Consider the following 26,366-nt stretch of genomic DNA (forward strand, 5'->3'; position numbering starts at 1 on the left):
CCACCTCAATCCCCTTCACCCTTACAGGGCACTCCAGGAACTCAGGATCATGATCCCCACCACAATTGCAACAAAATAATGAATGAAAAACTCAGTCTAGGCTATAGATATAAATTGCACAATAATTATACATTTAGGGATTTTTTAAAGATATCGTTTTATTTTTATTCAACCCACTCGCCACCCACACACCCTTTATCCTCACACAATATTTCGTGACCCTAAACCTGCCGTGACTGTGGGTTTAGAGTCAACCCTCGCATCACTACTTTGCATGACCATTGGGGTGAGGCTCGGACTTGGTCAGTCTTCACCACACCTGCCACCGCAGGTAATTCATCCCCACTCTCGTCAGGGTTCAATTTCCATCAGAGACAGCAGAGTACGGTTTGTAGGCCCACTTGGCGCCATTCTTCCTCAACTTCCCTCTACACTCGGCTCTTCTCATTGTTCCTAGCTGTCCATAACCACTTCTGTCCGTTCTCCACGCTCATGCCGCGCCTTCATCTGCTGTATTGTTTGCAGAACACGCGCGGATGGCCTTCATCCAATACCCAACTTCGGTTCCTTGGCCCAATTTACTAGTCTGGCTTTCTCTGGCCTCTCCATGCTGGTAAAACGTGGGCTACTCTGCATCCGAGCTCTTGCATCAAATATCATTGACGAGGTATATTTAAGCAGTAAGGCACAAGGGGGTGTGGTATATGGCAAATATACCACGGCTAACGGCTGTTCAAAGACGCAACGCAGAGTACCTGAATACAGCCCTTAGCCGTGGTATATTGGCCATATACCACAAACCCCCGAGGTGCCTTATTGCTATTATAAACTGGTTCCCAACGTATTAACAGAAGTAAAAATAAATGTTTTGTCACACCTGTGGTATGTCAGCCAATCAGCATTCAGAACTTGAACCATCCAGTTTATAATGGATAATACAGATCATGCCAATATTCAATTCAATTCAATTCACCAGTAACAGTAGCCTATCATTCATTGTCTCGCAGTACATAATCATTATCTCATTCAAGTCAAAAGTGGTCCACTGTTTAGGGATTAAGAAAAAAAAAAAACAGTTCAGGCCAGTTGACTTTTTTTAGGTCATGATTTTATTACTCTCAATTGGCTTCCTGCTGTTTAAGTATTTAGACTACCATATTTATGTAAAAGCTGGTCTAATGCTGGTCTCTCATGCACTCTCTCTCTCTAACACACACACACACACACACACACACACACTTCGGAGTAGAAAAAAAGTAAAAAACAAAATATTTTCAAGAACACATGGCAACATTACAACTGCCAATGGCCATTTACACATGAAGCAGGAATTGTAAACAGGGCTTTCCTGTGAGACAACATACAAAATGTAATACAGGAAATCTGCATGTTAGTGTATAATGAGAATAACAAGATTCAATTTATCATATACAGTATATATCTATAAAATAATTAAGACATTCTCACAGTATATCATTTGTTTGAAACAAAATATATATTTTTTTACAAAATTAACTCTTTGGATTAACATTTTGAGGCAGTTTAGGTAAAAAAAAAAAAGCTACAGATAGTAACCATATTTTAATTTCTGCTTAACAAGTAATATGTTACAGTGCATGAGTACAAAAACATGGACATAGTAAGGAACAGATTTAACATTTTCAGTGCGAAGGTGGTAACATACATCAGTTAACTATAACAATAGGCCTACTGTCTACCAAAATATCCACTACATAGCCTCCATTAAAACATAGGCCTTTACAATATGTTAGAGAGTTTATTAACAGGTAGACCTATTCAAATACTTAAAAATGTACTTTTCATCAGTTTTTATGTAAGTGGAAACACTTGATACATTTGTGTTTCATGAGAAGGAGAAGTGAAGAAGAGGCACCATGTCAACTTCCTTTTCCCCTTAATAGTGGTGCATGTGTCTCTGAGTCACTGAGCTTCAATGCACCAAACACGCTCCACTGTGGTGCTTCGTCAGCTCCAGTCTGTCCATCAGGTCTAATGGCACAAGTGCTCTATGGCCACTTAAAATGAAGGAGATGACAGGAGCTGGACCACAATGTCACAAGACAATTCAGCTTCCGTGCTCAAGGCTGGTATCCAAAATATGGGTCCTCTGAAAAATGACATGCAGTCAAAACATTAAAATAGCATGGTAATATCTCCAAGCACTTATGGTAATATCTTCAATATGGAAATATTTACTGTAAATGGTCCTAGATATGGCTCTTGTACCTGCTTGTGTCTGAGCACCTCTATGACAGCCACTGCTATCACAAACACCAGGGGGACCGATCTCTCCTGTCTGCCCGACTGCTCCTGCGATGCCCGGAGGTCCCGTCTGGCCATCCTCTCCTCTAGGGCCAGGACTGCCCAGCTTGGCTTCTCCTGGGAGACCTGCACAAACACAATCACAAAAAACCCTAATCACTAAGTTGACAGCTGCAATGAACCTTTTAGGACCATTTCTTGATTTTTCTGCTCATAGAGACACAGCTGATGAGTGTACCTGCAAATCCTTTGATTCCCTGTGGTCCCTGGACATTGGGCCCTAAGCTGCCTTTCTCCCCAGGGGCACCTCTACGTCCTGAAGGGAAGAAGGAACCACTGATGAGAGACACTTATCACTTAAGAAGTCTGACCAGGACTGAATATATAACACCACCACCAGTAATTATCAGTAAAACCCAAGGCCTCACCCTGCTCTCCTGGGTATCCAGACTTCCCTGGTTCCCCACTAGTTCCCAGTCTTCCCTGGTTCCCCCTCTGTCCTGGTGGGCCCTTTCCCCCTGGTATACCAGGCTCTCCTGGGGGACCCACTGGCTCCTCAATGGGCACAGGCTTACGGCTCATCTCATTCAGGAACAAATCCAGCTTCAGCACCTCGTCTGAAAAACAATCGTGAATAAGTCCACATAGATACACACACACAACTATGTGCACTCACTCAAACATCACCTTACATTAACACAAGTACAGCATTGCAGTACTTACTGTGCACCAGTTGCTCACAGGCCTGTGTGACTAGCTGGAAGATCATTGCCATGGACTGAGGCTCTCCCTAATACACAGAGCATGTCTGTCAATCAACGGGTCAAGAGAGCACAAACACATTTTCTTGCACAGAGACAAACTTGCATGATAAAAACATACCTTTTCTCCCCTTTCACCTTTATTCCCAGGAAGACCCTGTCAATAGAAAGGGAAACTACCATCAACTAGTTGATCACCATTATCGCTACAAATACAATTTGGTTCACCTCAGACAATGGATTATCACTTAATGAGTTAACATTGAGCATACTGAAATTGTGTGATGGCGTGATTGTTGTTTTCAACAGTATATTGGATGCGACAGTCCCAGGGTATGAAGCTCCGTTTGTGCCTCAGTACTTACTGTCGGCCCCACCCCCCCTAAAGGTCCTCTCTCTCCAACAACCCCTGGGTGTCCTGGCATACCCTGGAAACCCTGAAAACACAGATGGGTGGATTAGGGGAGGAGCAAGAGAGAGAGAGAGATCACTAGAAAAGCAATGACACGTATGTCTCGCTTGACATTCATCCGATTCTCACCCTAGATCCAGTAATCCCCGGTCCGCCCATGTTCCCCTCAACTCCTCTGATGCCCTGAAAAACACCGGGGAGGCAAAGGTCAGGGTCAGAGCTGGATTCAGACTGATACACATAACTAATAATACAAACACTTGGAATCTTGAGCGCCAGGCATGGATTGTGGAACGTGTTTGTATAAGGGTTGCGATTGAGCTCACCTTGGGGCCTGGGGCTCCTTCATTCCCTTTGGGTCCAGGAGGACCTGGTAAACCCTACAGAAAACACAGGGATGGAGGAGGGGAGGAGATTATAGGGAAGGAAAGTGGAGGGATCAAAGAAGAAAACCATAATGCAAACTACAGCACAGTGAATCAAATGTTGGGAGACTGGTAAAATCAAAATAATATGCTGTTATGTTTATTCAATGGGAATGTTGTAAATCAGACTCACCTGCCCACCTGGCTTTCCCACCTCCCCCTTCACACCCCTCGCCCCTGGAGGTCCCTGTAGAGACGCAACAGACAGAGGTTATAAGTGATACATATTGTTGTAATCGCATAATAACACGGCACAGATGTCCAATATGCTGACATTGCACAATTGATCACAATAACATATTTTTCCAATTCAAAAGGGCAAACATGATAGATGCATTTAAGAAGCAATGTAGCACTTTCTAAACACGGAGAGCAATAAGGATGCTCTAAAATAATCATTTAAAATCGACCCACCGCTTTGCCCTGAACTGTCAATCCCCGAGGGCCACGATTTCCCAGGGGCCCAAGAACGCCTTCTGACCCCATTTTCCCTGAAGGGCCTATCTCACCCTGAGAAAACAGGAGAGGTGAACAGAGGTTAAAATATAGGAAAATCTGTCACCATCACATTCTGACAAACATGATGGTGTACAGTACATGTGAAAATAGGCTATGATGCAATAAAGATGGGGTTCAGCTGTGTATAGTGAACTGTTCAGGCGCTTCTGTATAGGCTTCACAAGTGTCACGACCTCTGACCTTTTGGCCCTCCTCTCCCTTTTCACCCTTTTCTCCACGAGGACCCGGTTTGCCCTAAAAAAACAGGGACAAGGATTGTTGCATAATAATCTTAGGATCAGTCATGAAATCATTGCAATTGCTAATAACTTCACAACTACATTACAGTTAATTGAATCCATTTATTCTGCTGTAATCATAATGCAACATTGTAACACTGACTCACAGGAGGCCCAGTGACCCCAGGAGCTCCAGGAATGTCGGAGGTACAGGTGCAGGCATAGGCAGGGGCGGGGCAGCTCTCCTCATCCCTCTGAGATAGTCACACAGGCAGGATTACAGTCAATGAAGTTAGTGATATTCAGGGCAGGATGCCAGAGGGCCTCCGCTTCTAATGCAGTCATTAACTCCATATTCCTCTAGACGTGGGTATTTATTCATTTCCCATAACCTTTAATAGAGTTACTGTGTGTCACTAACCAGGCCTGGCAAATCACAGCAGGTGTCCTCTAATGCCCAGGTGGTGTTGCACACAATCTCAAAGGACTGCAGCTGGAACTGGAGGCAAAAAACCCAAAGAGTCTGGTTACTACAGTAGTCTGGTTACTACAGTAGTCTGGTTACTACAGTAGTCTGGTTACTACAGTAGTCTGGTTACTACAGTATATGTTATGTGTGGGTAAAAGTAACAGTGTTGATCCAACTAACTGGGGCAGAGCCGCTGTGTGGTCCACGGGTCTTCATCAGTTTGCCCAGTGTCTCAAAGCCGTCAGTGGGCAGAGTCCCCAGGGGCCGCGCGGGCCTCTCACCCACATGCTGGCAGTCCACAGACAGCGATACGCTCACCTGGCTGATAGACAGGTGGATCTGCCAATCACAGGACAGAAGGGTGTGTTAGAACGACTCGTGCTGTATGTCACAACCATAGACAACACATTATCTACGGTCACATTCTCTAATCACAATCTAAAACTCAGCATTGTCTTGGTGTTGAACTGCCCCTCGTTTTCTCTCCCCCTTTCTTCCTTCTATTTATCAAGTCTTTTCTCTCTCGTTCACCTTGTGGAAACTTCCGTAGAACAGCCTGTGGACCTGTTGCTGGTCGAAGGTGAGCTCCTGAACCTCCCCTCTGTAGTCCAGACTGAAGTACAGCAGCAGTTTGCTCACAGCTGGGGGGCAGAGAGAGAGAGAAAGGGGGAGACGAAAAACGGTTGGCATTACTTTTTGGGGGAAATGATCCACCGTATGATGAGTAAACAATCTTCCCCCTAAAGTCAGACCGCGGCGTCCCTGCCCAACTTCAGAAAATGTCTGAAACCCTACCTCTTTGAAGAGTGTCTTAAATAACTCACGGTGCCCCTAAACCCCCTCCAAAAAAGAAAACCAACTTGTCTTTTCCTACTGGCACTGACTTTGCTAATAAATACTTTGTTGAGGGAAAATGTACTGTGATATATTGTTGTCTCACCTAGCTATCTTAACATGAATGCACAAATTTTAAGTCGCAAAAAAATTTAAAATGTAAACAGCCAGGATGGCTGAAGCAAATTTTGTGAGATCCCTGAGCACAACAAACAGTAAAAACTACAAATCCCTCAAAATGGCAGTCCTCAACCCCATCCTTCTCCTCAGACTCACGGTCCAGCACCACGCCCATCTTGGGCTGGAAGTCGTTGTCGGTGAGTTGCCAGAGGGCAAAGGGCTCCCTGGGGGTGTCCTGTAGCAGACGGAAAGCTATACTGATGGTGTGCTCTGGAGAAAAGCCTGCTGGGTGGATGAACCTGTGGATGGGACAATATAGAGATAAGTGACCTGTGTGTGTGTGTGTGTGTGTGTGTGTGTGTGTGTGTGTGTGTGTGTGTGTGTGTGTGTGTGTGTGTGTGTGTGGTGTGTAAATGCCTCACCCTGTGCTCTGGGTCAGTTGGATGTCTCTGTACACAGTATAGGTGTGTAGCGTATTGAAGACAAAAGGCTCAGCAGCCACCCCCTCCACAGATGAGTAAGCCCTCTGGGTCAGACCAAAAGCCTCCATCATATCGAACCCTGGTGCAGAAACACACACAGTCTCACACACCCATGAGTATATGACAAAAGCTTTTTACTTTACAAACATAATTTCCCTACCTTTTACAATGCTGTTTCTGATGGTCACCTCAGGGCACACTGTAACACAAGAGGGCAGTGTTTACTCACAAACAAAGTTATGTTACAGCACTGTCAATATAGCTCTGTTGTGTACAGTTAACTGTAATATAAAGAAGTACCTTCATTGCGAATTGGGTGCAGTCTGGGATGAATGGGGATTCTGGCTGGAGCCGATGCTGTAGGGGTCAAAATCCAAATGCTCATTACTTCTACCTAGTTCTACTTTCATGAATGTGTAATGTTACGTTGAGTGTTTCACGCTGCATCTATCCACTCTATATCAAGAGGAATGTACCCCAGTGATCTGTTCACATCTACAATCAATCCCCGAGCTGACAAGGTAAAAATCTGTCGTTCTGCCCCTGAGCAAGGCAGTTAACCCACTGTTCCCCAGGCGCTGAAGATGTGGATGTCGATTAAGGCAGCCCACCGCACCTCTCTGATTCAGAGGGGTTGGGTTAAATGCGGAAGACACATTTCAGTTGAACGCATTCAGTTGTACAACTGACTAGGTATCCCCCCTTTCCCAATGCTGATGTTATACAGACCTGTGGGGTGGAGAATGGAGACTGCAGCTCCCTCTACAGTGTCGAGGCGGGAGTGCACACTGATGCGGTACACAGTCTCTGGCTCCAGCTCAGTGAAACAGTAGCTGCTGCTTGATGCATCCACTATCTCCTGCTTTGTCTGCTTGTCTGGGCTCCCAAACACAGCCAGGGACATAGAGAAAAACCATACGCCACACACAATATCCCTGTAAGAAACAGCGATGGATGGCAGCTCCAAAACCAAGATCCCTGACTACCCGTGTCACTTGGAGATGTGCTAGAAAAGGTCTTGTTACCTTTGAAAGACTGGATGGCAATGCGGTAACCGCTGACTGCTGAAACAGGCCTCCAAGACACACAGATACTGGAGTGATCAGACCTCATCACACTGACACTGCTCACTCGCAGACTGACTGGAGAAACAGACAGAGAGAGACTGACGGGGCGTCTGCGTACACTAGAGCATGCGAGACCATGCATTCACAGGTGATAGACTATTAATGACAGTGTGTAAGTGACTCACTGGTCTTGCCCTGTGCGGAGGCGCTCCCTCCCTCTCGGTCGCGGTACTCCGCAGTGACCAGGATGCTGTAGCGCGTGTCAGGGAGCAGGTTCTGCAGCAATGTTCGTCTCTCGCTGCCTGAAACCAACACCTGCAGAGGCATAACACTGTAACAACCAACCTAACCTGACCTGTGTGTGTGTGTGTGTGTGTGTGTGTGTGTGTGTGTGTGTGTTACTCACAGTGCTCTCCTGTGTCTCTCCTCCCATCAGGGCGGTGTAGGAGACATGGTATTGCAGTACATGGGCGTTGGGAGGAACCCAGCTCACCAGGAGACTGACCGCAGTCTCCTCTGAGATGGACACACTGGAAGGGCCACCACCTGACACTAGGACACATTAACGCGTGCTCTTTAAGCTGAGAACTACAACACTACATCCCAATATTACATATTGACCCCATTAACATCTCCAGGTCTGTGACAATCTGTGTATTTTGTACTCACAGGTGCTGTATCGTATAGCCACTGCCTCACTCTGTGCTCCGTCGGCGTAGAGGGCAGACAGCGAAATCTGATACTCCTTATCGTCCTGCACCCCCTCCAATATGGCCCCCTCGCTGTCCCCATCCACCCTCAACTGAAACACACAGCAAATGTAACACTAAAATCCATGCAACACAGCGCTGAACTGGCACTGAAATATGGTGCGTCTTATTAGTCTTAACAGACAAGCTGAGGTCCCCTCCACATACCTGTCTGAGGTCCCCTCCACATACCTGTCTGACGTCCCCTCCACATACCTGTCTGAGGTCCCCTCCACATACCTGTCTGAGGTCCCCTCCACATACCTGTCTGAGGTCCCCTCCACATACCTGTCTGAGGTCCCCTCCACATACCTGTCTGAGGTCCCCTCCACTGAGTGAGATCCATTTAATCAGGTAGGAGACAACATCATCAGCGGCTGACTCCCATCGAACTGTGATGTCACTTCCGGAGAAGTTTGTGACTCTGAGATCAGAGGGGGCTGGTACCCTCACTGACAGAGAGAGACCGATAGAGGGGCAGAGGGGAGGGGGGGAGAAACCACAATCTCTGTCATATACACAGGTCATGTATGGATGTGGAAATGTGTGTGTGATGTGCTAGGTTTCATGATCTTACATGTGGTGACGTTGGCTGTGAGCGGCGAGGACAGGCCCTGCTCATACTGCGACTGCACCGACACCAAGTACCTAGACAGAGAGGACAGGTTCTGTAGCAGCACCGAGTTCACACCTGTCACCTCCACCTGGAGAGAAGAGAGGCGAGCGGGAAAGTGACAGAGAGAGAAGGAGATACTAAATGAATCAATCAAGGAAACATCTTAAAATAAAACATGTTTATTGAGTAGGGTGTGTTTTATTCCACAGTAGTTAAATGGGGGGCACCTGTTTGACATCACTGCCATGGTTGGTGCTGCAGGTGATTCTGTGACCGGGAACGTCGACCACTCCAGGAACCCAGCTGACCCTGACCATGCTGTGGTTCACCATGGGAAACTGCATACTGACGGGGGAGGGCAACGGGTCTACAGAGAGAGAGAGAGAGAGAGAGAGAGAGTAGAAAGGATGCAGAGAGTGGGATAGAAAGAGAGTGAAATGGGAAGGACTTAACGCATAAATCTTTCAAACTTCACGCGTATCAGTACTGTAACATTGTCTGGGTTGACAAAGAGTTGATAAAAGGTTGATTGGGGGCCTCCTGAGTGGCACAGCGGGCTAAGGCACTGCATCACGGTGTTGTGGCATCACTACAGCCTGGGGTTCGATCCCAGGCTGTATCACAACCGGCCGTGATCGTGAGTCCAATAGGGCGGCGCACAATTGGCCCAGCGTCGTCGGGTTAGGGGAGGGTTTGGCCTGGGGGGAGGGGCTTTCCTTGGCTCATTGCGCTCTGGCGACTCCGTGAGGCGGGTCGGCGCCTGCAACTTTCCTCCGACACATTGGTGCAGCTGGCCTCCGGGTCAAGAAGAGTGGCTTGGCGGGTCATGTTTCGGAGGACGCTTGACTCGATCTTCGCCTCTCCCAAGCCCGTTGGGGAGTGGCAGTGATGCGACAAGATCGCAATTGGATATCACGAAATTGGGGAGACTAAAGGGGTACAATTACACACACAAATAAAACTAATGGATTGAAAGTTAATTCATAATAGGCAGTGATGACTCCCTCACATGTGGTGGCGATGGCGGTGACAGGGTCACTGGGGTCCTCGTCATACAGGGCGTACAGGGTGACAGAGTAATCTGTCACTGGCATCAGACCACCCAGCATCACATCAGTCTGGTCTGCCCCAAACTTCACCTGGGACAGGGATTTAATACACAAAATGATCCTAACAGACACGTCAACATATTACACACACACGTCAACATATTACACACACCACGTCAACATATTACACACACACGTCAACATATTACACACACACACACACGTCAACATATTACACACACGTCAACATATTACACACGTCACTCTGCCATACTCCAATAACCTCACCTCCTTGGCATCGTCGGGCTCTCCGTGGCTGAGGGAGGAGTAGAGGACCATATACTGAGTGGCCCCCGCCGTGGCACCCCAACGCACCCTCAGACTGCTGGGGGACGAGGGGGTCACCTCCAGACCCTCTGGCATGGCCAGGGGCACTGATGATCCAGGAGAGGAGAGAAAGAGAGAGAAGGAGACAGTAGAGGGAATGTATCAGAAGTTATTTCCACAGTAGAGGGAATGTATCAGAAGTTATTTCCACAGTAGAGGGAATGTATCAGAAGTTATTTCCACAGTAGAGGGAATGTATCAGAAGTTATTTCCACAGTAGAGGGAATGTATCAGAAGTTATTTCCACAGTAGAGGGAATGTATCAGAAGTTATTTCCACAGTAGAGGGAATGTATCAGAAGTTATTTCCACAGTAGAGGGAATGTATCAGAAGTTATTTCCACAGTAGAGGGAATGTATCAGAAGTTATTTCCACAGTAGAGGGAATGTATCAGAAGTTATTTCCACAGTAGAGGGAATGTATCAGAAGTTATTTCCACAGTAGAGGGAATGTATCAGAAGTTATTTCCATGGTTACGTGTAGTTATTTGCATTATGAAGTACATGATGTGTGAAGAATGTGGCAGATGGGTTCTGCCTTACATGTGGTGATGGTCCCTCTGAGGGCCAGACCAACGTTGTCATCGTAGACAGGAAAGATTGATATGTGGTAGTGGGTCTGGGAGGAGAGTCCACCCAGCAGAACACTGGAGACGGTCCCAGTCACAACCACCTGAACACAGACGCCACACAGATCAAGTCACTCACAGCCAAAACCACCAAATAGCTACATGTTGACACAAGTTTTTTTCCCAAGACTAAAGTTCTAGAGCTCCATAACCGCAATGTCTTGTAAATGAGACAATTCTGTCCATCTCTGACCTCCTGTGGGCTCTGTCCCTCGGCGCTGTGGAACACCACTCTGTACTGCAGGACAGGTCGGGTAGGTCCAGTCCAGCTCAGCTGCACCTCCCTGGGGCCCAGCTCAGAGAACTCCAGGTCTGTGGGGCTTGGGTAGTAGAGCATAGGGTCCTCTGTCGGCCTTTCGTTTCCTACGCAGTAAACAGAGAATGACGAAACTCTACTTGGTATTTTCTCACAAAAAGAGAGTTTTGCAAGAGTTTGCATAAACTCACTCTTAGCAATGCTGCGCTCCTCTATCTTCCCACAGAGGATGTGCACCAGTCGGTCCACCAGTTTGCTGAGCAGAGGGAAGTCATTCACATTGTAGACGTTGATCTCCAGAGGCTCAGACGCCACCTGCCTCAGCTCTGATTCGTCTGCGTTCTTTACACCTGAAAGACACAGGGACAGTCCTTTTTTCACACGGCAATACATTCACGAACAGACGCACAAATTACTGACAAACACAACCAAGCATAAATAACATGCAAAAACAAACAAAGCCACACAAACTCCTGTACTTCCTATTATGCAAACTAAACCCTCAAAGGTAACCGGCTGCACTACCAGGGCAGATCTCACCTACAGCGATGATCTCCACGCCTGTGTTCTTCAGCCGGTTGGCTGCAGCGATGGCGTCGTCCTGCGACTTCCCATCCGTCAGGAGGATCAGGAAACGAGGGGTGTCCGGCCTCGCTCCCGACTCGTGTCTCAGGTTCTCCTCCAGGACATGCAGCAGAGCCTGGCCTGTGAAGGTGTTGCCTCCCTTGTACCTGAAGTTCCTGACTGCCTCCAGTAGTTGCTCTTTGGTAGTGAAGTTGTTGAGCTGCCACTCAGTGCGAGGGTCCCCACTGTACTGAGAAAGGGCTGGGAAACGTAGGGGCAATAAACTGTTAATATCACTCCACACGACAGTTATTGGTGTCCCGTAAAGTAAAAACCTAACAGTGGAGAGTTCTGTTATAGGTCTAGTATTTACAGCTGCAGAAACAGGAAAGTGGCCAAAACCACCAGGATTTAGATGAAAGAAAATGTACAAAACAGAATCATTAAGATCAAAAGGCTTCTGCCTGGGGGCGTCTTATATATGTGGCTTATTATTATATTAATTATGAGATCACGTCACACACCCTTTCATAAGAAACCCAAAACGCTAATTCAGCAGAAAGAGTCTGCTGTGTCTCACCTATCTGCACCCTGTCTGGGCCGATATGGAAAGGCGTGACTAGACCCTCCAGGAAGTCCCTGACACGTCTGAAGTTGGTGCGTCCAATGCTCCAGGAGCCGTCCACCAACATGACCACGTCAGCGGCTGCTGTCGTGTCACACTCAAAGGCCTTCCGAGTGGACACCCCTGGATTAATGAAGAAACACTCTCCAATCAAGAAAACGGGCTGATCCAAACTAAGGAGAATGCATTAGTAGTAGTATTGGAAGTAGGTGTGTGTGTGTGTGTGTGTGTGTGTGTGTGTGTGTGTGTGTGTGTGTGTGTGTGTTACAGAGGAATACAGGAGAGTGCGAGCACATTTCGGCTCCAGAGGCCCCATCATTATCCTGTCCTCTCTGTGTTCCCCTCCTCAGGAAACGCTGTCATCAGATCTGAAATTGCCACTCACTGGAATATTTTCTCTATGATTGCAGTGCTGAGGATGACAAAGTAAAGCCCAAACCCCTCTTCTAGGACTGAACTTGATCTTTTAGCGTTAGAAGAGTGTGCATACTATGGGCTCTAAATAGGGTACTTCACTTACAACAATGAAAATACATAGACAGGCTTTTTAAACAAAAACATTTTGCCTGGTACATCTTCAAGTAATAATAATAGTGTTTTTACAAACTGTTTGCTGTAGGTGGGATGGATGGAAGTTGGTGTACCTGTGACAGGCTGGGTGGGGATTGTCTTCCTGACTTTCTCCCTGCCGGAGTTCTCATCCTCTACTGGTTTCCCCTGAGTTGTCCCCTGTTCCTCCTTATTGTCCACCTTGGAGCGATCCTTCTCTTTCTTCCTCTTCCTCTTCTCTTTGGGAGCCTTCTCTGTCACCAACTCATTATTCTGGCTAGTGGTTTCTGGAGTAGTTGGAGGTTCTACAGATACACAATTTGACAGTTGGTAGTGTTAAAGAAACAACGTCTATGACAGAAATTCCAACAGCATAATCATTTCAGGCCACCAGTTCTTATATGATGACAAACACTCAGGAATAGATCATAGTAATATCCAATCTCCAGTTCTTATGAGACATTGTTAAGATACAGGGAACTAGTAAAACCCCTTTGTACCCGTCCCTTAGCCCACACCCCATGTCTACTCCCTGTTTCCTCTCAGCCCTGTTTCTCTCCAGTGCAGTCCATCTCCCATTCTGGACAGGGCAGCTTACAGCTGTGGTACTGCATCAGCGCTCTCATTACAGACCTAGTGTGAGAACACAGGCGCCTCTCCAGGCTCCTACCCCCACTCTGCCAGTTAAACACACATAATGACAGAGCCCATGGCGAAACAGAGAGGAGAACACAATATCAACTATGGGGAGGATGTGAGGGGATTGTGTTTTGTATTTTCTCTAAGTGCCACTGTTGCCACCCATAAACAAAGCAATTATCAGACCTGAACATATTAGATATGGTATGCATACCTTTTGCCAACAGCACTGTAGTGTGACGTATACAATTACAACAGTAAACAGGAAGTGAAATAACCCTCGGAACATAAAATCCTGTTACAGCACATTGAGGATGACCATTATATTAACGTCAGTGCTTATTGGCCAGAGTAAGGTTCTTGGGCATTGCTCTATGGCCGTCAAATTCAAATCTGGACCTGAAAAACAATTCCACTGCTTTTTCCCCCATTATAATCAGAGACTGATTTAGCCGTCACCAGGTAGGTTCAATTAATTATCAAGTATAAAAGAAAAACAGTGGCACTCTCGAGATTGTAGGTTAAGATTTTAATACCCCTGCTCTACAGTGTAAAATCCTTTGACCTAAAAGCCCTCCCTGGGTGAGAACACCCCCTACCTGTAGTGGTGGTGGTTGCCGGCTCATGGTAGACCACAGTGGGTACAGCTAGCAGGGCCTCTATGGGGTCATCCAGTTCACCTGACCCTGACCCCCCTGGTAGGGCCTTCCTCCGCTGTTCACGACTGCCACTACGGACCAACTCCTCCTCTCGCAAGCCCTCAACTGGCAGGATAGAGAGAGGAGAGCAGAAGAACAGAAGAAAGGAAATAGATTCATGGATAGACAAATGAAGGAGGAAAAGATGGAAGAGTAATGACAGCAGTGGTTGAACGAGAAGGAGAGGAAGAGGAGAAAGAGGAGGAATTGAGAAGGAAAGGGGAAATGTGGAACAACAGCAGATGAGTAAATGAATCTAAATAATTGTACATTCTAAACATACCATTTTTATGCAGAGCTTGACAAATATAAAATGCCAGCACATACAGAGCACCGGGAAAAGGGCAAATGTTGCCTTGAGAAAATGTGCAACAGAAAATGAGTATGACATTTCTATAGAAATAACAAGTGGGGCTGGGGTTTGAGAAGAGAGGCCAGGAAGGAGCTCCCAGACTAGGATCATTATTGAATGACAGCCAGATGTTTCCCAGTCAACACCAAAGTCTGACTTGTCCCAACGCGCTTCTGTTGACACAGTAACCCACTATCACTGAAAAGCTAGCAACAATAAGAAAAATTTAAAGGGCATTTTGTTCCTATAACAGCTTTTTACATAAACCAGGTTTCCATCCAACCTTTTTATGCGACTAAAGTACATCGGATAAAAAAATGTCATGACATATGCCTGATGGAAACAGAACATTTTTACGTAAACTTTCCAAATGTCAACATAAACAAAATACACTAGACAAGTTGGGATCTTTTTGTGTCGGTGGAAACGCTTTTATACACAAATATTGATATAATAACCATCATATCGAAGTAAACTTGGGAGTCACATGATGACATGTTGTGGGGTCCTCCCACTAGGACTCATGCAGTTTATTAGGCTACAGATTAAATAAATATGGGCCCAACTTCACTGGGGATGGAACGGGGGACATATCCCCCCACATTCTGAAATTGCATTTTTGTCCCCACCAGTTTTATCATCGGAATGTGATACAAAACCAGGTGTGCGTTAGGACCATGCGGACGCCTCCGAGCGGTCGGGTAGGCTGGTTCGAGTGTTTTCCCAACTGAATAAAAAATGAATAATTATTATGTCCCCTCCACTTCTAAAAACAAAGTTGCGCCCCTGGAAATAAATTAACTTCACAGTGTGGTGAAATTGCAAGGTGATGAGCTTAATGCTCCTTTACAATAAATATTGAGCGTCTTATTCTGGTGATATGATAATTGAGGCTTGGCTGCCATTTTGACAAAAATAATCTTGCTCTGTTATCCATAATAATAATCTCATCATGTACAGTGCTGTTGGCTAGAGTCCACATGCTAATACCAGAATGGGCACACTCGCTATATAACGCACATTTTTTTGTGAGAAAACCATCAGTACAGTCGTGGCCAAAAGTTTTGAGAATGACACAAATATTAATTTTCACAAAGTCTGCTGCCTCAGTTTGTATGATGGCAATTTGCATATACTCCAGAATGTTATGAAGAGTGATCAGATGAATTGCAATTATTTGCAAAGTCCCTCTTTGCCATGCAAATGAACTGAATCCCCCAAAAACATTTCCGCTGCATTTCAGCCCTGCCACAAAAAGGACCAGCTGACATCATGTCAGTGATTCTCTTGTTAACACAGGTGTGAGTTGACGAGGACAAGGCTGGAGATCACTCTGTCATGCTAATTGAGTTCGAATAACAGACTGGAAGCTTCAAAAGGAGGGTGGTGCTTGGAATCATTGATCTTCCTCATTCAACCATGGTTACCTGCAAGGAAACACGTGCCGTCATCATTGCTTTGCACAAAAAGGGCTTAACAGGCAAGAATATTGCTGCCAGTAAGATTGCACCTAAATCAACCATTTATCGGATCATCAAGCAAGAACTTCAAGGAGAGCGGTTCAATTGTTGTGAATAAGGCTTCAGGGCGCCCAAGAAAGTCCAGCAAGCGCCAGGACCGTCTCCTAAAGTTGATTGAGCTGCGCGATCGGGGCACCACCAGTACAGAGCTTGCTCAGGAATGGCAGCAGGCAGGTGTGAGTGCATCTGCACGCACAGTGAGGCAAAGACTTTTGGAGGATGGCCTGGTGTCAAGAAGGGCAGCAAAGAAGCCACTTCTCTCCAGGAAAAACATCAGGGACAGACTGATATTCTGCAAAAGGTACAGGGATTGGACTGCTGAGGACTGGGGTAAAGTCATTTCCTCTGATGAGTCCCCTTTCCGATTGTTTGGGGCATCCGGAAAAAAGCTTGTCCGGAGAAGACAAGGTGAGCGCTACTATCAGTCCTGTGTCATGCCAACAGTAAAGCATCCTGAGACCATTCATGTGTGGAGTTGCTTCTCAGCCAAGGGAGTGGGCTCACTCACAGTTTTGTCTAAGATCACAGCCATGAATAAAGAATGGTACCAACACATCCTCCGAGAGCAACTTCTCCCAACCATCCAGGAACAGTTTGGTGACGAACAATGCCTTTTCCAGCATGATGGAGCACCTTGCCATAAGGCAAAAGTGATAACTAAGTGGCTCGGGGAACAAAACATCAGTATTTTGTTTCCATGGCCAGGAAACTCCCCAGACCTTAATCCCATTGAGAACTTGTGGTCAATCCTCAAGAGGCAAGTGGACAAACAAAAACCCACAAATTCTGACAAACTCCAAGCATTGATTATGCAAGAATGGGCTGCCATCAGTCAGGATGTGGTCCAGAAGTTAATCGACAGCATGCCAGGGCAAATTGCAGAGGTCTTGAAAAAGAAGGGTCAACACTGCAAATATTGACTCTTTGCATCAACTTCATGTAATTGTCAATAAAAGCCTTTTGACACTTATGAAATGCTTGTAATTATACTTCACTATTCCATAGTAACATCTGACAAAAATATCTAAAAGACACTGAAGCAGCAAACTTTATGAAAGTTAATATTTGTGTCATTCTCAAAACTTTTGGCCACGACTGTAGTGTTGAAAATGCGATGGAAACCCATTTAACTTTTTTTTTTTTTTAAATGTATATTCGGTACATGGGAATTTAACAGCAAAAAGCATTTTATGTGGACTACGTCATCACGCACACCCTTTAATCTGCAACAAGTCAATTTGATGGCAATATCTCTGGAGGGAAAATTAGCATATTGTTTTTATGCAGATTTTAGAATATTTGCATGTAAATCTGTCATCAATTGGATGGAAACCTAGCTTCTGTCTCCCTCCCGTAATAATCACAACCTGTAATTGTGCAAGAATCCTCTTAAGATGTGTCAATTACAGACAGTCCCTTGTGAAAGAAAGGCTGATATGGGTGTGTGGTTACATGGAATGGAATGACATGGAAGTGTTCACACACATTAAAACGTCAAAGGCACACAGGTATTTAGACATTCTTTTCTCAACCCACAGGCATAATATGTTTTGTTACCTGACAGAGAATAACAGTTGCTTTGTGATGACCAGTTCACCAGCCAGAGATAAAGTGAATTTGGTAAAGCCCACTGAGGTCAACTGCGGTTTTTAAGGGAATTTGCAAAATTCGGTGGTGGGCATGAGACCCACTCTTGTAGACCTATGTCGTCACTCTTGATCTTTGTATCTGTACAGCTCTCCCTTGCTGTGCCCTTCACTCTCTCCTTCTCTGTATAGTAGTAATCTTTCTCTAACATCTGTTACTCTTTCCTTCTCGCTCTCATGTCCCCATACCGGTCATTCCAAACATTCACCTAACCTCCCACTCTATCGAACACCCTCTCCCTCCAGTCCCCCCCTTACTGTAAACTCTCCCTCTCTGGCTCTTTATCCATCTTCCTCCTGTCCTTCACATCCTTAATTTCATAGTCTCTGCTTCCTCTTTTATACTAATTCTACTCATCATTAACCTCCGCCATTACATTCCTCCTAACATCATTTCAACTCCCTCTTTTAAGTCCTCTACATTCATTCCCTCTCCCCATGTTCTTCCTCCTCTCCAACACTCCCTCTCCGCTGCCATCTCTTACTAGTGAAGCGTCTCTTGGCGATGAGTTTCTCCAGTGTGCCGTTGAGCACTAGGACCTGGAGGGCGTATTCCTGGCTGGAGTCCAGACCTGCCACTGTAGCCCGGCCACGCGTGGTCGTCAGCATCAGCTCCGGCTGGGGAACCTCTGGAGGACAGAGACATGAACACATCACAGACCGTCTCTCAGATTGTTACAGAAGTGAGAGAGCAACTGATAGACAGACCACATATACAGCTGGTGTTACCACAACAAATGGTAGAAAGAGATAGTGAGCAGAAGAAAAATTAAAGCTGACAAAAAGATGTGCAGCGTTTTTTATAAAAAGGCAACAAATCGACAAGGATGAGAGACGACTTATCTGTTGTTCTATAAAAATAATGTGTGAGTCACGACCCAGAAGGTGGTTGGATAAGCCATAGCATATCTCCCTAAGCTATCAGGTGAGAGCCTCCACAGCCAGGTGTGTTCACGCTGCAGCAGCCAAAACATCAAAAAGATCTATTGTTCCTTGAGGCTTTGTTAACAACATCAACTGAGCCAGATATACTATACTCCTTTTCCCTCTTCGAGCCCACTGCCAAATCTCTTCATCGTCCCCATCTCTCCAAATTCCCTAATGTCTCCTTGTGCTTCTTCCATAGTGGTCCCCTCCGCTCTTGCTCTGTTCCCCCCTATCTCCTCATCTCCCTCTAGAGAGCTGCAGGGTAAGCAGGCATGTCTCATGTCTGTTTCACTGTTAACCGTATCTGAGTCTTACTATCACAGACCTGTCTGGACACAGCTATGACAGAGAACTGGAGATAAAGCAAAAAGATTATATGACAGTGAGAAACAAATGTGGAAGGGGGGGGGGGGGGTGGAAAGAGAGCTGACACAATGAGAAAATACTCTTATGAAATAATGTTACACACCTATTTATTATATAACATGAGAATGTAAAGTAAAGAGAGTTGTATAAGTAGAACAAAGGAGAGAGACGTCTAGCTAAACAGAGTAGCAGGGCAGCCCTTGTACCCTGTGGCTCTGTCAGCTTGACCGGTGAACGGTTTCCAACTAAATTAGAGCGAGGTGTTTACTAGCCAGTGGCCAGTGCTTTGATCAACTCTGGCTCCAGATGGCATGGAGTTAAGTGGGAGGGACAGCATGGCAGCTTTATTGTGGAGAACAGGCAGCTGGGTGGGAAATTGTAGGGTGCTGGAAAATCATTCAAAAAGAGGCAAATAAAAGAAACACAATGGAAAATAATTTGAGGCACTTACCTATAGTTAATTCACTTTAATTTGGGTAATTATATACTGTACATAAGTACAAGGCAGTTAACCCACTGTTCCTAGGCCATCACTGTAAATAAGAATTTGTTCTTAACTGACTTGCCTAGTTAAATAAATGTTAAATACATTTTTTTAAAAGTGGTCTTGGTTAAATATGTAATCCGTAGTATCGTAGGGGAAAACAGCACCACTGTCCGCCAACATAGCCGTTGTTATTGATTTTGTTTACAAACCAGGTGGGGTGCATCGCTAATCAGGGTGAAAAAAATGCTGTACATATGCTGCTGTTCTAACACGCGTGCAATGACTTCAGAGAGAAAGAAACACTGTTGTTTTAATATCGCAAACGGACGTGACAGTTTCACCATTAAGGATTCCAGCTTCGAGTCATTGTGACCCAACATTGTCAACTCTTAGTTAGATTCAACCTCACAGTACACACCAGTACTGCTGTCTCACCTGAGATGGGCTTCACGCGGACCTTGTATCCCTGGACCGGCCCCTCAGCCTCCTTCCACTTCATCTGCAGCCGATCCTGAGACAGCACTGTCAGCTTCAGACGCCCTGCAGTGGAGCCAACACACACGCGCACCCAAGTTAGGAATAGGTCCACATCTAACATCAAATCAATCCGACAAATCAGACTGCTATTCAGAAGTATACCCGCCACAGCACAGAACAAAACAATCAACTTGTGATTGGAGCAACAGATTTGTGTCTCACACAGACAAAAGCATAATCAACACGAGGCACTTGAAACGTGAACATCTATGCAATGATTACTTGTTGTGAGAGACCAACTGAGCTGTGTATCTGCTGTGGAAGTGATTCTGGGTACGAGTATGGCGGTGAACTTGGCAATGGGTGGTTGTGGTGGGCTGTTCTAAGATCAAAGGAATTCCCCCCCCCAAAATGAATTTATTAGTAGGTTCTAAACCTTTTTCAGACAACCAATTTTGGAGCAGGAGCCGCCCGTCCCTCTTCCTCCTTCACTAATCAAATCAGTCTCTTGTTTTCAGGTCATCTACATAATTTCCAACGGGGGATTCCCAACAATCCTCTTCTTTCATGTGTCACTCTCTGTCCTCCTCTCTCCTCTCCAGCTGCCCCTGTCTGCTCAAAGCAGGCCTTGTGTTCTCCACTGGGATAGCAAGAGGAACAGGAAATCCGTTTAGGGCCTTAGGTTGAAGGTCAGTTTGAAGGCACCTTATACACAACGTCATGGGGAAAACCGAAGACATAGAAGAGGAGTGAAGATATGAATCATAGCACTTCCTGTTAATGCCTGACTTTAGGCACAGTCTTCATTCAGGGAGGTGGGGGCTGGGACAGGGGTAAGGGGCAAGGGTCTCTGTTCACATGGAAATGCTTTAGTAGTGTCCCCCTGTCTCTGCATCTAGTTCTGGCAGAGGATCAGAGGGGATCTGGAGACTGGGGTCAATGCCCCGCACTCCCATGAATAACAACAACAGCCCAGAGATCAGTCATCACTGCACTGGGAGCTCTGAAGGAGCAATGTTGCATACTGATAATGAAACATAAAAAAAGGTACACTGAAAAACCTGGCAAAATTAATTGTTTTGTTTAAACCCATGACTAATATCAGCCAATAATATTATCCGGTCATTATTATATTATATGATTATCGAACATAAACAGCTTAGTGTGTGTGTGGGCAACAAAAAGGAGTGAATGAGTTCACATTAGTGTCCTGGGAGTTTGTGTAATTGCTAACATGAGTCTGCATGTCAGACATTTACATGTCAGTCTAGAGAGATTGCACAATGCCAGGGGATTTGTATGCTTCTACAGCTAGAACAAAACATCTATTGAATACTACGGTCACATGGTACAAACATGATCTGATACATAGTAGTGATGATGTATTAGTAATGAAGTACATGGTACCTTGGCTATGGACTCCAGAGTTCATTAGCACCAGGAGAGTGACCAGGTAAGGCACCATCAGCGCTGGGCAGCCAGGTCGGAGGCAGTGAAGAGGCATGACGACTAAAACATAGAAACCTGAAAAAGGAAGGCAAACAATGGTCATAGCTCATAGCTAATAGTATAGTTAAAAACGATTTGATTATTGCCAATATTGGTGAGTACTGTGCGTAGGTCAAAACCTGTGGGAGCACAAATGAGAGTGTTGAAAGCCATTTTGTCAAACTTGAATCTCGAAGAAACTCACTTAAGCAAATGGTTAGGCAGGTAGTGTGGCTAGGACAGGCACAATTACCGTATAGCCAACAGTTATGGATGAAGACAGTGATTAAAATAAAATAAGTCATAACTGTAAAAGAAAATATGCTGAATTTCTTTGAGAACAAACAGCGACTGAAGATGGGTCGTCACTAGTTACCACAACGTCATAAATCCTGCCTATTTCTTAAAATCAGATTTGAAACCGAACCACACTGCTAACCTTAAATTAAGACCAAAAAGCACATTTTTGTTTTCATGATTTTTTATGATAGAGCCAATTTTGACTTTGTGGCTGCACCATCTAGTGGAAACCCTGAAGACGTGATGCCCGAGCATTTGTGTGGTTGAGTCCGTTTCGACCTTAATAACCTGTTAGGGCTAGGGGGCAGTATTTGCACGGCTGGATAAAAAAATGTACCCGATTTAATCTGGTTACTAATCCTACCCAGTAACTAGAATATGCATATACTTATTATATATGGATAGAAAACACCCTAAAGTTTCTAAAACTGTTTGAATGGTGTCTGTGAGTATAACAGAACTCATTTGGCAGGCAAAACCCTGAGACATTTTCTGACAGGAAGTGGATACCTGATGTGTTGTATTACCTTTAAACCTACGCCATTGAAAAACACAGGGGCTGAGGAATATTTTGGCACTTCCTATTGCTTCCACTAGATGTCACCAGCCTTTACAAAGTGTTTTGAGTCTTCTGGAGGGAGATCTGACCGAACAAGAGCCATGGAACGATGATGGCCCATTAGACACCTGGCGCGCGAGTTCATGTTGGGTACCCTCGTTCCAATACGTTATAAAAGAGAATGCATTCGTCCACCTTGAATATTATTCATGTTCTGGTTAAAAAAGGCCCTAATGATTTATGCTATACAACGTTTGACATGTTTGAACGAACGTAAATATATTTTTTCCCCTCGTTCATGACGAGAAGTCCGGCTGGCTTAGATCATGTGCTAACAAGACGGAGATTTTTGGACATAAATGATGAGCTTTTTTGAACAAAACTACATTCGTTATGGACCTGTGATACCTGGAAGTGACATCTGATGAAGAGAATCAAAGGTAATGGATTATTTACATAGTATTTTCGATTTTAGATCTCCCCAACATGACGGCTAGTCTGTATCGCAACGCGTATTTTTCTGGGCGCAGTGCTCAGATTATTGCAAAGTGTGATTTCCCAGTAAGGTAATTTTTTAAATCTGGCAAGTTGATTGCGTTCAAGAGATGTAAATCTATAATTCTTTAAATGACAATATAATATTTTACCAATGTTTTCTAATTTGAATTATTTAATTTGTGGTGCTGACTTGACTGCCGGTTATTGGAGGGAAACGATTTCCTCAACATCAATGCCATAGTAAAACGCTGTTTTTGGATATAAATATGAACTTGATAGAACTAAAAATGCATGCATTGTCTAACATAATGTCCTAGGAGTGTCATCTGTTGGAGATTGTAAAAGGTTAGTGCATCATTTTAGCTGGTTTTATGGTTTTGGTGACCCTGTCTTTGAATTGACAAAACATTACACACAACTCTTGTAAATGTACTGTCCTAACATACTCTAAATTTATGCTTTCGCCGTAAAACCTTTTTGAAATCGTAAAACGTGGTTAGATTAAGGAGATGTTTATCTTTCAAAGGGTGTAAAATAGTTGTATGTTTGAAAAATTTGAATTTTGACATTTATTTGGATTCAAATTTGCCGCTCTTGAAATGCACCTGCTGTTGATGGAGTGCACCACGGGTGGGACGCTTGCGTCCCACCTAGCCCATAGAGGTTAACATCGACTCCTAACAACCAAGTTTATGTCTGTAATCAAGGTTCAGAGGATCACTCCAATATGGTATCCTTCCGCTCGTTACGATACATTCAAAGTAAGAATTTCAGATTAGTCCCGGGTACCGGGTAGTGCTGCGGTTGACCCCATTAAACACGGCCCTCTCCAGACCTGGTTGGCGGCAGCAGCATTGACGCGATAGTACCTAGCAAGTGCTAGACGACGTCCAACTGGCCGAGGCACACATTTTATCAAGGGGAACTCCTCGGAGCAGGACCCACGATGTAGCTACTCCTCTAGTAGAATGTGCCACCACAGCAGACAGCAAAGAACAGCCGGCCAGCTGATACGCTGTAGTAATAGTATCCACAATACAATGCGAGAGTCTCTTTCAGTGGAGTTCTGTAGATGAGCCTGTGAACATAACACACGAACAGCTTAGTCTGTGTAACGTGCAGTTGAAGTCGGAAGTTTACATAGGTTGGAGTCATTAAAACCACATTTTTCAACCACTCCACAAATTTCTTGTTAACAAACTATAGTTTTGGCAAGTTGGTTAGGACATCTACTTTGTGCATGACAAATGATTTTTAAAACAATTGTTTACAGACTTAATCACAATTACAGTGGGTCAGACGATTACATACACTAAGTTGACTGTGCCTTTAAAGAGCTTGGAAAACTCCTTGAAAATGATGTCATGGCTTTAGAAGCTTCTGTTAGGCTAATTGACATCATTTGAGTCAATTGGAGGTGTACCTGTGGATGCATTTCAAGGCCTACCTTCAAACTCAGTGCCTCTTTGCTTGACATCATGGGAAAATCAAAAGAAATCAGCCAAGACCTCAGGAAAAAAACTGTAGACCTCCACAAGTCTGGTTCATCCTTGGGAGCAACTTCCAAACGCCTGAAGGTACCACGTTCATCTGTACAAACAGTAGTACGCAAGTATAAACAACATGGGACCACGCAGCCGTCATACCGCTCAGGAAGGAGACGCGTTCTGTCTCCTAGAGATGAACGTACTTTTGTGCGAAAAGTGCTATTCAATCCCAGAACAACAGCAAAGGACCTTGTGAAGATGCTGGAGGAAACAGGTACAAAAGTATCTATATCCACAGTAAAACGAGTCCTATATCAACATAACCTGAAAGGCCGCTCAGCAAGGAAGAAGCCACTGCTCCAAAACCGCCATAAAAAAGCCAGACTATGGTTTGCAACTCAGATGGGGACAAAGATCGTACTTTGAGAAATGTCCTCTGGTCTGATGAAACTAAAAATAGAACTGTTCGGCTATAATGACCATCGTTATGGTTGGAGGAAAAAGGGGGATGCTTGCAAGCCGAAGAACACCATCCCAACCGTGAAGCGCGGGGGTGGCCAGCATCATGTTGTTGGGGTGCTTTGCTGCAGGAGGGACTGGTGCACTTCACAAAATAGATGGCATCATGAAAAAGGAAAATGTTGTGGATATATTGAAGTAACATCAAGACATCAGTCAGGAAGTTAAAGCTTGGTTGCAAATGGGTCTTCCAAATGGACAATAACCCCAAGCATACTTCCAAAGTTGTGGCAAAATGGCTTAAGAACAACAAAGTCAAGGTATTGGAGTGGCCATCACAAAGCCCTGACCTCAATCCTATAGAAAATTTGTGGGCAGAACTGAAAAAGTGTGTGCGAGCAAGGAGGCCTACAAACCTGACTCAGTTACACCAGCTCTGTCAGGAGGAATGGGCCAAAATTCACCCAACTTATTGTGGGAAGCTTGTGGAAGGCTACCCAAAACATTTGACCCATGTTAAATAATTTAAAGGCAATGCTACCAAAAACTAATTGAGTGTATGTAAACTTCTGACCCACTGGGAATGTGATGAAAGAAATAAAAGCTGAAATAAATAATTCTCTCTACTATTATTCTGACAGTTCACATTCTTAAAATAAAAAATGCTGATCCTAACTGACCTAAAACAGGGAATTTTACTAGGATTAAATGTCAGGAATTGTGAAAAACTGAGTTTAAATGTATTTGTGTAAACTTCTGACTTCAACTGTAAGTGTCTAGTGTCCTCACTGGGTTCAGCACACTTGGGGAAAAATCCAGCGGACAAATGTAAGTGCCGGTTCACATGTCTGTCAGACACGACCTTCGGCAAGAAAGAGTGGTTAGGCCATAGGATAACACTCCCTTTGTCTGCACCCACTCTGAAACATTCAGCACTCACTGAGCATGAAGTTCACTAACCATCTTAGTGGAGGTAATAGCCAACAGGAATGCCACCTTCATGGAAAGGTGCTTCAAAGACGCTAACCCCAGGAGCTTGAAGGGTGGCCTAGCAAGTACTGATAGCGCCACATCAAGGTCCCAGTTTGGCACTGAGCGGGCCTTAGTAGACGTCTGCATCCAGCTCCCTTCACAAATTTTGGAGAGCAATGGGTGGCCATCGTCATGGCACGCCGAAATTATAGCCAAATACACTCTCAAAGTAGACGCCGCTCGGCCCGCATCAATCAGTGATTGTAAAAAGTGTAAAACCGTTTGTACATTACACGACTCGGGGCAATATTATGACCCTCACACCAAGTACAGAATATGCCCCACCGCATTTGATACATGTTGGTGGAGAAAGACCTGGCGTTCTACAACGTGTTCACCACATTGTCCTGAATGCCTACACTTGCGCATTTACACATCTCAGGGGCCAAGCCAAAAGCTAGAAGTGGAGTGGATCCGG

At 45.0% G+C, this 26,366-nt stretch overlaps 1 protein-coding gene across 1 annotated transcript in view; it reads right to left on the reverse strand.

Annotated features, from left to right (window-relative positions):
• Nucleotides 1-1,086: 1,086 nt before the first annotated feature.
• col20a1 (collagen type XX alpha 1 chain) overlaps nucleotides 1,087-26,366 on the reverse strand; it is a 36,514-nt gene continuing 11,234 nt past the window's right edge. Inside the window, exons 2-41 of the mRNA XM_014145949.3 lie at nucleotides 21,533-21,649; nucleotides 20,084-20,188; nucleotides 18,354-18,497; nucleotides 14,252-14,416; nucleotides 13,109-13,318; nucleotides 12,420-12,587; nucleotides 11,816-12,100; nucleotides 11,467-11,625; nucleotides 11,213-11,382; nucleotides 10,934-11,063; nucleotides 10,293-10,438; nucleotides 9,965-10,094; nucleotides 9,183-9,322; nucleotides 8,917-9,043; nucleotides 8,652-8,791; nucleotides 8,260-8,392; nucleotides 7,997-8,142; nucleotides 7,776-7,905; nucleotides 7,549-7,665; nucleotides 7,253-7,399; nucleotides 6,824-6,880; nucleotides 6,684-6,722; nucleotides 6,464-6,602; nucleotides 6,198-6,340; nucleotides 5,619-5,728; nucleotides 5,268-5,426; nucleotides 5,040-5,117; nucleotides 4,786-4,872; nucleotides 4,581-4,634; nucleotides 4,296-4,391; nucleotides 4,015-4,068; nucleotides 3,783-3,836; nucleotides 3,586-3,639; nucleotides 3,410-3,481; nucleotides 3,166-3,201; nucleotides 3,007-3,073; nucleotides 2,712-2,900; nucleotides 2,522-2,599; nucleotides 2,248-2,409; nucleotides 1,087-2,128 (exon numbers count right to left, since the gene is read on the reverse strand). Of these exons, the coding sequence (XP_014001424.3) occupies nucleotides 2,100-2,128; nucleotides 2,248-2,409; nucleotides 2,522-2,599; nucleotides 2,712-2,900; nucleotides 3,007-3,073; nucleotides 3,166-3,201; nucleotides 3,410-3,481; nucleotides 3,586-3,639; nucleotides 3,783-3,836; nucleotides 4,015-4,068; nucleotides 4,296-4,391; nucleotides 4,581-4,634; nucleotides 4,786-4,872; nucleotides 5,040-5,117; nucleotides 5,268-5,426; nucleotides 5,619-5,728; nucleotides 6,198-6,340; nucleotides 6,464-6,602; nucleotides 6,684-6,722; nucleotides 6,824-6,880; nucleotides 7,253-7,399; nucleotides 7,549-7,665; nucleotides 7,776-7,905; nucleotides 7,997-8,142; nucleotides 8,260-8,392; nucleotides 8,652-8,791; nucleotides 8,917-9,043; nucleotides 9,183-9,322; nucleotides 9,965-10,094; nucleotides 10,293-10,438; nucleotides 10,934-11,063; nucleotides 11,213-11,382; nucleotides 11,467-11,625; nucleotides 11,816-12,100; nucleotides 12,420-12,587; nucleotides 13,109-13,318; nucleotides 14,252-14,416; nucleotides 18,354-18,497; nucleotides 20,084-20,188; nucleotides 21,533-21,629 (4,746 nt within the window). The 5' untranslated portion in view covers nucleotides 21,630-21,649 and the 3' untranslated portion in view covers nucleotides 1,087-2,099. The remainder of the gene's footprint in view (nucleotides 2,129-2,247; nucleotides 2,410-2,521; nucleotides 2,600-2,711; nucleotides 2,901-3,006; nucleotides 3,074-3,165; nucleotides 3,202-3,409; nucleotides 3,482-3,585; nucleotides 3,640-3,782; nucleotides 3,837-4,014; nucleotides 4,069-4,295; nucleotides 4,392-4,580; nucleotides 4,635-4,785; nucleotides 4,873-5,039; nucleotides 5,118-5,267; nucleotides 5,427-5,618; nucleotides 5,729-6,197; nucleotides 6,341-6,463; nucleotides 6,603-6,683; nucleotides 6,723-6,823; nucleotides 6,881-7,252; nucleotides 7,400-7,548; nucleotides 7,666-7,775; nucleotides 7,906-7,996; nucleotides 8,143-8,259; nucleotides 8,393-8,651; nucleotides 8,792-8,916; nucleotides 9,044-9,182; nucleotides 9,323-9,964; nucleotides 10,095-10,292; nucleotides 10,439-10,933; nucleotides 11,064-11,212; nucleotides 11,383-11,466; nucleotides 11,626-11,815; nucleotides 12,101-12,419; nucleotides 12,588-13,108; nucleotides 13,319-14,251; nucleotides 14,417-18,353; nucleotides 18,498-20,083; nucleotides 20,189-21,532; nucleotides 21,650-26,366) is intronic.

The sequence above is a fragment of the Salmo salar genome, chromosome 15 (genome assembly GCF_965601325.2).
Source record: "Salmo salar chromosome 15, fSalSal1, whole genome shotgun sequence".
Taxonomy (NCBI): domain Eukaryota; kingdom Metazoa; phylum Chordata; class Actinopteri; order Salmoniformes; family Salmonidae; genus Salmo; species Salmo salar.